This window comes from Chenopodium quinoa, unplaced genomic scaffold, assembly GCF_001683475.1.
Source record: "Chenopodium quinoa cultivar QQ74 unplaced genomic scaffold, ASM168347v1, whole genome shotgun sequence".
Classification (NCBI taxonomy): Eukaryota; Viridiplantae; Streptophyta; class Magnoliopsida; order Caryophyllales; family Amaranthaceae; genus Chenopodium; species Chenopodium quinoa.
In genome coordinates this window covers 1,455,654-1,466,693 of record NW_018745177.1, presented here as the reverse complement: position 1 = coordinate 1,466,693, position 11,040 = coordinate 1,455,654, and the positions used below count along the sequence as shown (strand labels likewise).

The window sequence follows — 11,040 nt, the reverse complement described above, 5'->3', positions numbered from 1 at the left end:
AGTTCCCTTCCACACCAAATTAAAGCATACCTAGTGTGTCTATTTGTTTAGTTTAATGCTTCAAAGTAATATATTAATTTCATAATAATGGCCACCACAAACACCAGAAGCTCTCAATGTGACTACTTCGATTTCTAGTCAAAGGAATAGCGGGAGTTGTAGGCGTGACGATATTTGTATTATTTGTGAGAATTAACCTAGATATGTTATATGATGGTAGAAAAGAGCGGCCTTCGAAAACGGGTGAGCAACCAATGAAAATCTTTATTAGACTTAATAAGAATGAAAAGGAACTTGCTTTTTTTTTGGAAGAAGAAGATGGTTTGTCAAATTTAGAGTTGATAAGGAGAGGTGGATGTGGTGAAGTATATAAAGCAGAGTTGCCAAGAAGCAATGGCAAGATGGTTGCAATAAAGAAGGTAAAGGGATTGCCTACGGCGGCTGTGGAACTCTGTGAAGAAGATACTGAAACTTTATAGAGTAATATTGCGTGCACTCAAGTCGCAGATACAAACTGTAGGAAGAATAAGGCACCGCATTTTGCTACCTCTCTTTGCTCATGTTCCACAACGAAACTATAATTTACTTGTGTACGAGTACATGAAAAATAATAGCTTAGTTTGCAAGACTTAATGGTAAAAGTAGCCGATGGAAGCACATAATTAGATTGATTATCTCTACATAAGATAGTCATTGAAATGTCTTATGGACTTGAATATCTCCATATGAACTGTAAGCCTCGCATCATTCACAGAGATCAAACATAAACATGTATGTGCCATTGATTAATTTAAACCCTAACATTTGATAAACATAATTATTTCCACCAAAATGATTCCCCTTCCATCTAAATTCATATCCATCTTCATTGGCAACCACCACCACCAATCTCTAGTCTCTCTTAATTAACCTAGAAATTTCTCTATTTGTTCATATCCCCTCAATTCGACCGCAATATTCTATGGAGACCACCGCCGCCGCCAAGTCACTGACAATGTCCTTTTGCTTGTGGCCACTTCCGTTTTATCTCTCTTCCTCTTCTTGTTGTTGTTTCGTCATTGTCCATAGAATATATTTGAAGGTTTTATGGTCAAATTTAACTATGAAAACTCTAGAACTAGAGTTTTGATGGTTAAATTTGACCAATTAAAGCTTTAATTGATGATAGAAAAGGCATTAGTTTGTCATTTTCATTCAATCCGTCAAATTTTTGGGTTCTGGGTTCGAGTTTTGGGGTTTTGGGTTTGAGTTCTGGGTTCGAGTTTTGGGTTGTGGGTTCTAGGTTTAGGGTCTGTCGGATGTAATATTATATTGGTGGTTCCAGGTTCGTGGGTTGTGGGTTTTGGGTTTGTGGGTGGTGGAGGGTTGTAGTTGTTCGTGCTGCTGGGTTGTGCGTGGTTGTTCATGTTGTTGGGTTGTGGTGGGTTCGGTGTTTCGTGCTGTTGGGTGGTTGGTTTGCGCTGCTAGGTGGTGGTGTTAGGTGGTTTCATGGTGCTAGTTGGTGGTGGTGGCTGGTTTCGTGGTGCTAGATGATGGTGTAGGGTGGTTTCGTGGTGCTAGGTGGTGATGGTGGTTCGTGAATTCAAGTTGCTGGGTTAAGATCCTTAAATTCTTTTTTTTTTTTTTTTTGTTGGATTAATACTTAATTGTATGCCCTTATTTTTCATTAATCGTGCTTCAATATTTTGCCAATGAGTCCGCAATCTTCCAGCTAGTTTGTTGTGACTTGTTGTGAGTAATTCGTAACGGAGGGAGTATAACATACAAGTGTATACGAATTGAATGTAGTACATTCAAAGATACACATAAAAAATGTAACCAATACAATGATTTACAAATATATAATCAAATTATGTGAGCTTTGTGTATTTTTCAATGCTATCTATAGCAAGGTAATTAACTTGGAGGAACTTAATAAGGGGTCACCGAATAGCTTAATTAGTTGAAACTTTATCTCATTTTGAAATGTACTTCGTATATTTTTTGGTGATCATTTTGAAATGTATATTCCATCCTCTTTCTTTGATATCATGTTGCACTTAATCATCCATTGAGGAGGATGTATCACCTATTCACTTGGAGAGAAGTTCAAAGTTGGCATCGTCTAAGGTGCACTGATGAGGAAGTTTATGAACATTGCGCGAAGCATTTGTCAAAAGCTAGCTCAATATGACAATATGAACCCCCTTTTATGTAGTTGTAACATATAGAAGAGCCTTCACTATTTCTAATGAAAGATATTTTGGAAAAATTATTGACAGTTTAAACAATTTTATTTAGGGTTAACAATATATGTAGAACTTCATTTATAGCCAATTAAAAATAATCTAACTCGACTTTATTTTTAGCCTATAAAAACTCGAACTCTAAGGCGTTTTTCCTTTCTCTGGAATTCAGGAAAGTTTATTCAGATGAATGTAAATGTTTAGTGTTTGATAGTATGAAATAATACCAACCTATTTAAGCTTTAATCTCGGGAAGGAGGGGGTACAAAAACAACATTTCTTTTAAGTACAAAATAATGTTGCGTGCATAGTTGCATTTCACTAATAAAATTCCAAGAAAATTTCATAAGACTCCTAACTCATTACTATGACAAGCCTGCTGGATTCTACTGAGGAATTTTCCATGATTTTTCCTAGTCCTACTTTAGATCAAAAAGGAAGAAACCTTTTGCACAATCTACATTAACAACAAAGCAAAATGGGCTCACAACCTGTTCTAGTACTGCACTACGTGTAATACTGGCGAAAAAATTATCCACAAAAAAATTAGCTACAAAATTGGTACTGAGACTATGCCAGCAAACTTTCAATGAGCTGAACTTGCTTTTGCCTCCTTACGGTTTCCCTCAACAATACTCTGAAACTCTTTCTCACTTGCAGCAACTAGACTCTTGACAGTATCAAAGGCTGTCAGCCGAATACTGCAACCAGAAAACATTGGGATATTATCAACATTTTGTAGGGGAGCCAGAGTAACTGATCTCAAATTTAATCAAATCCCACATATGAGTTAGCAGTGCAAAGCTGGAAGATTCCAGCTAATAAAATAAAATACCCACATTGTTGCCCTTGGAGGGTTAACAGATGGTGAAAATGGTCGAGGATTCGTATGCAATTTTGTAGGGAAAGTCCCATAACAATGTCCATGGTGATGCTTATCAATTCCTCCAATAAATATCTATCTTTCTTTATATAAACCAACTAGAGAGGAAGTGGTGAGTGGTAATTAGAATTTACGAGGGCAATATAAGCACATATTTGGGGATGAAGTTCTATTGCCATGAAGATTGGCAAAGGACTTCCTTTAACAAAAAATGCATTTAAATTCATTACCAATACTGCTACAAAACAGGCCGCATGGGTATAAATTGCTACGAGGTAGAGCATTTCAAGGAGATGTTGAGTGCAACACAAAAGGAAGAAGAAGATGGGCATAGGTTAAGACATACCTGCTGTTGGGTAAATTTTTCAAAGCATTGGGGAGAAAACCTCTATAGAGTCCAACCCAGCCGTCACGCTCCAAAATTCCTTCACAATGCAAAGAAATCGAAGAGCATTAATTGGGGCAGTAATATTAACATAAATGAGGAAAAATAGCCAATAAATATTACTTAGCTTAGTGACAAGATGGACATTACAGAATACATTTTAAATGATTCAGCAAGATAGTAAACTCAATTTGTTTATGGGAAATCAAACTATGATCACCTGCAACTCTGTAAGTTCCCAAGTAGACTAGTAACGCAAATCATGGTCAAATAGTATTGCATCAACCAGTGACCATAGATCACTTTTCCATTACAAACAACAGAAAATTAGAAACCTTGGAGCCACACAACTGGCATCATCTACACTGATTCACAAATCAAACATTCAAGAACATAATATATCACAAGTACATAATAAAAGTTAAGCTCACCGAGTTTATAACCAATATGAAAATATGTAACAAATTCACAGCAGACACAGACTAAACCAAAAACATATTATATTAACATTATCCATTACTGTCTGGAACTCGGATCTAGCCAGCATTTCTTGTTTAAAAAACACTCTCATGATCATGTCTGATTTTAGTAGTGGACAAATAAAGTTATGTTCTCCCCATATCATGTATCAATCCACATACCAAATTGAGAAACTGCAAGCGTATGCCCCACAAATATGACACTGTAAAATGTCAATAACTGTCCATCACAATGGACAGATTTTAAAATGTAAAGATATTAAAAAATTCACCTGAAAAGGCATCAAGAACTGTATTGTATGGTGTACCCCTCATTTGCATTTGTCTTCTAATCGTATCCAGAGGATAGCATGTAAGTGTTGCAAGTGTAGCTGACACCAGAGCTGTAACCAAGGATGTTTCAGGCCTGTTCTGGTACTTCTCTGGCAAGGACTTCTTCACCCTGATAGTTCAAAAGGAGTGACATCACATGTTAACTGCAAACTGTGATTTTAGTCTCCATAACGATAGCAAAAAGAGAGTACCAGCAAAAGAGTAAGCTCACAAGTCAAAAACGCAGAAATTCACAGCAATGTAAGGTGCTATTCCAATAAGAGAAGGTCCAAGACCATTGTAGAAAGAAGCAATGCCTTCCTCCCTTAGCATGCTTAAGGCTATCTGAAAATTCCATGAAGGATTTAGATATTTGAAATTTAACCTACCCATATGAACACTAACAGCTCAGCCGGCTTACCTGAGACATGGTTCTGTATCCTGGCTCAACTGCTAATCTTAGCCTCAGGACATCTAGGGGATATGTCACCTAAAAAGAGATATACAAAATCATGTCTTAGTTTGCATAGACAATCTTTTCACAGGAACTCCAAAAGGAAACAAACTAGTAGTCATTCATTTGAGTTCTTGATGCATAATCTCTTCAAAAGTTCATTGTAGATTATATATATTTATAGAGGAATACATAGTTCAAAGGGTGATTGATATGACAAGGGAAACATCATTAAGTGAAGAGAGTAAGGATACATTCAACAGCTAGTACATAAAATTTAGAGATCCAAAAACTTGAATTAACTCACAAGGGTTGAAGTCATGCCTGCACAAGCACCAGCTGCTAGCCTTCCCAAAACTGATAATTCCTCATCCTTTCCCCGAAAAAGTTTCTGAAGGACCCAAGTATAAGGTATATCAAGCAATTGAAAAGACCATTGACTACATCAACCATGAAAGATTCAAGTATCACCTTATAGCTCTCATAAGCAAATAGTTGTACAGCACTATAGGGTATGATCCGTATAACCTGAAAAAAAACACATATTTAACTAACTGCATCAGTAGAAGGCAACTCTAGTGATAGGGTAATAAAGCAACATCTAATTTCAAAGTTAAAACCTGAGGAAGGTTTCCTTTCCAGTATCCTCTAACGCCTTCCTCCTTTCCAATCACAGTTATTGCCTGAAGAATACAATTCAGAGAATTAATGAATTAGCAGGTGAAACAAGGTCTCCACTCTCCAGTTCCCAAGAGAAGAGGAATAACTTGAATCATTCAAATTAAACTCATCTTAAAACATCCCTGTTTCCAATATTGGCCTGGTAAAAACCATAATCCAAAATTCCAAATAGATTTTGTACCAGGATACACCATATTAGCGCAAACAGTAATAAAAAAATCTCACATTTTTAGCTATGAAACTTGTCAAGGCTTCTTTGACTTTCAATTATAGTGGACTAAAGCTCTAGACATAATAACTCATTCAGTATGGGTTCCTTTACTGGAGTAAAAAAGTGAGTTGCACACTGAATTAAGGATAAAATGGAAACCTCTCCTTTATTGCCGGGGTAACTCAGGTAAGGCTGAAAGGGCTCAAGGTTGTAAGCAATTATACATTCAACCTCTCTTAACCCATCTAAAGCATAAGCAACTTTTAAGGCATTAGGATAACATTGATGTGCATGTCAAACCTAGCGTCCCCATCTCCATCTTATTCATATTATTTAAGATCCCATATATTTATCGCAGTTTCTTTTCAGCATGTCATACCTCATAACGAGTCACTATATCCAATTTACAAGGATCAGAAAAAATACCAAGAACCATCTGCCAGAGAATCCATCTATTAAGCAAACTTTGCATCAGTGCAAAAGGTTTGGCGATAATTTACAAGTCTTCTTATTACAAGAGCTTAGCAATTCTATTAGTGTCCATAGGATCTTACAGCCGAGGTTCAAACATGTGTATAGAAGCAAGAGAGGAAGAATATATGGCCCATATTCTGACAAGTCATAATGACCAACAATGTCAAGATGAGTTAGTATTCTAAGTCAAAAATTCTCTAAAACAAATGAAGTTACTAAATCTATACGGAAGTTGTCTCTCCGTACAGCAGTATCTTTGTCAATATGTATGGCTGGGAAGTAAATGTTAGATAACATATTAAAGGCTGAAGCATCAAACAGAAAATAACTTTGAGGTGGTTTGAGAGGGATAGAACCACAATTTTCAGGTAAAGATTATCCTCTGTCTTCCACAAGCAGCACAAGCAATCAAGATAATCAGATAGACACTTGATAATCCAAATACACCCACAATGACTACAGAGTACTATGAGATCAATTGTTTAGAGTCCTAAGAACATCTGTTTTCAAATCAACTGACTAGTTCTTATACATGAGGATCTTAAAGCAGTTTGTATATGGGACAATTTTGCATCAAAACAACCGTGTATGAGAATTTTAAGGGATGAAACTCTCATCCCAACTCTCAACCAAAACAAGATGTAGTGCAGAAGAAAATCAAGAGGAACAAGACAGTCCAAATTTAGAAAATAAGAAAAAATGTTGAAGAATATAACATCCAATTTCCTAAACTTGGCCTTTTTCCAAAATGATCTCAGCCAAATGGTCAACCTAAACAAAGCCGTGGAGGTGTTCACAAATGATCTAAGAAAGTTGACAGCATATTTCCTTGAATTGTATACATAAGCCACAACAGCAATTCTTAATGCATGACTCTTCTGCAGATTAAAAGATTCACCAATAGCAGTAAAACAAGAGTAAAAATGCTGTCAAATTATAATTATAGTATCATAAAATTAAAGTGGATGGACAGGTAATGATGTGCTGGATAATGGACACTGTGTCTAGAAAAGGAAAAGGAAAAGGAAGAGGACCATAGTTTAATGAGCAGCTTGTCCCTGACTTAAGAAAACAACACAATCTTACAGCAGAACAACCTCTATAGCTCTCTCTGTAACAGAAGCCATAAATGCTAAAATGCCACCTCTTTTCAACCTCAAGGACCCAGCCAACGAATTTACGAATGTCAATTACTTGGGAATTGCAGCAATATAATACTCCACAATTTACAAATCATCATATACAGACTGAACAGCATGTACTTTTGTACAATGCAGTAGTTTGAGATTCAATAAGCCACATGCCATGTAATATTTTCAAAATAAGCCTCTCATAATTATGTAAAAATGCTATGCTCTTCTCTAGCAGAATGCTTCTGAAATCCATAATTCCATACTAACGATGATGACTTAACCAAAAGGAAAGCTATTGTATAAACACTACACTGAGTAAAACTGAGCAAGAATAGGGCCACCAAAATATAACAAAAGCTGACAAACCTCAAGAAATCCCATAGCTTTTTTTGCACTTTCTTGGCCTACTCGCACTCCATGAGTCTGCAAGGCATATAAGCAGGTAAACATCAATTGTAAGCGAACTAGCATTTCAGTAATAAGACATTCAAGTTTCAACTATACATGAATGTGAATTGATTAAGATGTAATTCATTGCTAAAACATAAACTCATAGTACATGCAACAGCACAAAATTGTCACTTTAAATGACCTTTTCACATACAATTTCATCATAAATTCTTAGCCCAAGATCAATAAACAGTTAAAAAGCAGAAAAATGAAAGTGGTGCAATAGTGGCAGATGGACATAAGTCACATAACATACTCCACAGGACATACAGGTAAAAAGGAGGAACAAGTGTTACACACGGTGGATTCATCAGGAAGATATCTGTCATAGTAATTAGCTATTTTGTAATCAATTTGCATTAAATTGACACGATTAAGATGTAGGACAGGATACAAGTATCAGTTGTCTAAGGTGCAACTAATTAGTAAATTAATTGGTTTTGTCAGAAGGAAAGTAAAACCTTTCACCCACTACTGAATCTATGGGATGCCCGGTTAGCTTCAGAAACAAAATGATTCAAGATAATCAAAAGGCAATGAATTACCATTGTTTTCCTCGTCTATTGTGCTCATTTTATAAATTCCTCACCAATATTCTGGTCTTTTACAACATAATATTTTTCTGATCACCGTTACTTACAATTTATTAATAATAAGGTTATATTTTCTTTCCAATAACACTTTCCATTGCCATCTAATGCATTCGACAAAAGTTCATTCACATTTCACAATAGGTACAGATCACTAATTAAAACATTTAATATGATCGTGGACTGAGGCGTTGTTGCTTTGTTAAAGATTAGAGACATGTTGATTCAGATTGTACTTAACGTATACAACTATACATAGGAAGCAGAACGGGGCTCACGAAACTACTTAATTGGAAGCAACAATAATACATGTTAAACATCAAAATTGCACAAAAAGGATGATTAAAACATACATATTATATATTTCTATTCCGAACAGGCTGTTCATTACGAATATGACAAGATTAGTTTACAATCAATTTCAAATATTTAATCTGAGCAATAAGATATTGTCATGCCCTCACGTAACACCTAACACCTACCATTAGTCCATTATCCCCACGTGATTAAATAAACAAATGAATAGAATGGGCCCCAAAGAACGGCCACAAGACACACCTACCATTAGATAATATATTCATACTGTATCATAAAGGTGGCAGGTTAGAGGCATGCCACAATATAAGAAAAACAGCCAAATACTTGCAAACTTGACAAAATTTTTATGCTCCAAATTTGAGAGATTCCATTCACCATTGACCCCAAACTATTTTTATGCTCATTCCGATGGGTTACTAGAAACATCCAACAGATACACCCGGGTGTATAATACATGTAACGACAATTTCAAGCAGTTCGCTTTGATGAACGTACAATTGTATATATTTCCATAAGTCAACAAGTGAAAAGGGCAAAGATTAATTTACAGTTAAATTAAATTAAATACTAGTATATATTAATTAATTAATGTACTGAATAACTTTCTGTGGCAGCCAGTGTAAAATATAGTCACATCTTATAGACATGAATCGAATGCACTGAATAACATTCTAATTAACAATTATCTTGAGTATTTATGCTACCATATACGTAGTATAATCCAACCATAAACAATTTTTCATTTTTATTTTTTTCCATTTTTTTGAAGGCACCGACAAAAACAAACCAAATTTCTCATTGCATTTTCTAAAGCTACAGCTACAATCCCGAAAAAAAAATAATTAAAAAGAAAAACAAGATTATGTTCAGACAAATAACAATATTATTAGTTTATTACAGAACCAAATATTATCACAATTTAATTCCAATTTGAATGTGATGAATTTCATGTAGTAAACCTTTGATAAATTAAATTGTAAATTATTCAAACAAACAAAGAAATAGAATATAAGTGATTAAAATTCCAATTACAGAACAAAATTTCACATAATTGAACCAAAATTCTAAAGTTGGGTACAATTTCTTGCCAAAATTTCCAAATTTCAAAAAACAAAAACAAGAAATAACCTGCATAAGAAGCTTAATTCGATCGAGCGGAGCAGTGAAAGTCTTGGCAGCACCACCAGCAATAGCGCCAGCGGCGAAAAGCGCAGCATCTCTAGGAACAAGCGCAAGCAAAGCAAGAGGGTGTTCGAGCAACTGGGTAGTAGTGGGTTCAAATTCTCTCTCCTCTTTCTTGGCCGCCATTGAAAGACAAGCAAAACCATTGTTGAAACATTTGGGTTTGAAATGGGGGTGTTTAAAATCAGCCATTTCGATTGGAGAAGAAGTGACATTGCAAGTTTCAAGGCCTGGAATTGCTCGGTAGGTAACAATGGCTTGATTTTGATTTGATTTCATTTCTGGGTGTTGTTGAAATTCCTGGGATTTTGGGGAGAAAGGAGAAGGGTGAGAGTGAAGATAAGGTAAGAAGAGAGTTGTTTGTTAGAAGGGAGGGAAGAGGGGAGAAAGAGAGGGAAAGATGTCAGATTTTGGGGGGTTTTACAATTCTTTTATTAGAGAAGGGGAGAAGGGGAGGGGGGGTGAGAAGAATGGGTATGGGGCTATGGGCTGAGCCGGGCACGATTGCCTATTGAGTCATCGGCTTGTGCCCGTTCGAACCCACGGGTGGAAGTGTGTAATTTAGGTGTTTAAATCGGGTTTGGTGAAATCGGGTCGAGTCTTATTTCAAACTTGAATCATGTTAAATCATTGTGCCCATGCTAATTGAAATCTGAATTGAATATCGGGTTGAATCGATCGGGTCAAATTTTGACACCTCTAAACACGGGGTATGGGTTGAGCTACAAGCCTACAAGTTGTGGTTTTAAGTTTTTTGGTTTTGAAAGTTCATATGATATATTCATAAAAAAAATAAAAAATAAAATAATAATAATAATTACTCCTTCGTGTTTTTTTAAGTGTTAAACCTGTCAAATACGGTCGTCTTTTTTTAAGTGTGACACACTTTTTTTTTGGTAAAAAGCTACAAGTAAATTTTAATAGTATCTCACTCTTCTCATGGTCCTTACTCAAACTCAATACTCCATACTACTTTTTCATTATTATTTCGTCCCCTCACATTCAATAAACTATTAAACCCAGCTATTTTACTTACCTCTTAAGTTATTCAAGCTAATTAAACTATGTGCTGGTCAAATTAAAACACTTTAAAAAAAACACGAAAGGAGTAATTAAATTTATTTATTTTTTAATAAAGATTGATTCGTAAATAAAAATTCATATGACATCTACAAAGAGATTTAAATATAATAAATACTCCGTATATGACAATTGATGAAACAAATGAAAGCATCCTTTCAACAAAGCTACGATCGTTGTTGT

The 11,040-nt window shown here is 35.4% G+C and overlaps 1 protein-coding gene across 1 annotated transcript; it reads right to left on the bottom strand.

The window, feature by feature from the left end:
• Positions 1–2,432: 2,432 nt before the first annotated feature.
• LOC110710766 (probable envelope ADP,ATP carrier protein, chloroplastic) lies at positions 2,433–10,336 on the bottom strand. The gene is made up of 10 exons (XM_021889101.1): positions 9,724–10,336; positions 7,604–7,660; positions 5,359–5,421; positions 5,210–5,266; positions 5,046–5,129; positions 4,706–4,774; positions 4,517–4,629; positions 4,245–4,414; positions 3,455–3,533; positions 2,433–2,926 (listed from the first exon to the last, which is right to left on the bottom strand). The coding sequence occupies exons 1-10, from the start codon at positions 10,054–10,056 to the stop codon at positions 2,812–2,814; spliced, it is 1,140 nt and encodes a 379-aa protein (XP_021744793.1). The 5' UTR covers positions 10,057–10,336; the 3' UTR covers positions 2,433–2,811.
• Between the last annotated feature and the right edge of the window lie 704 nt (positions 10,337–11,040).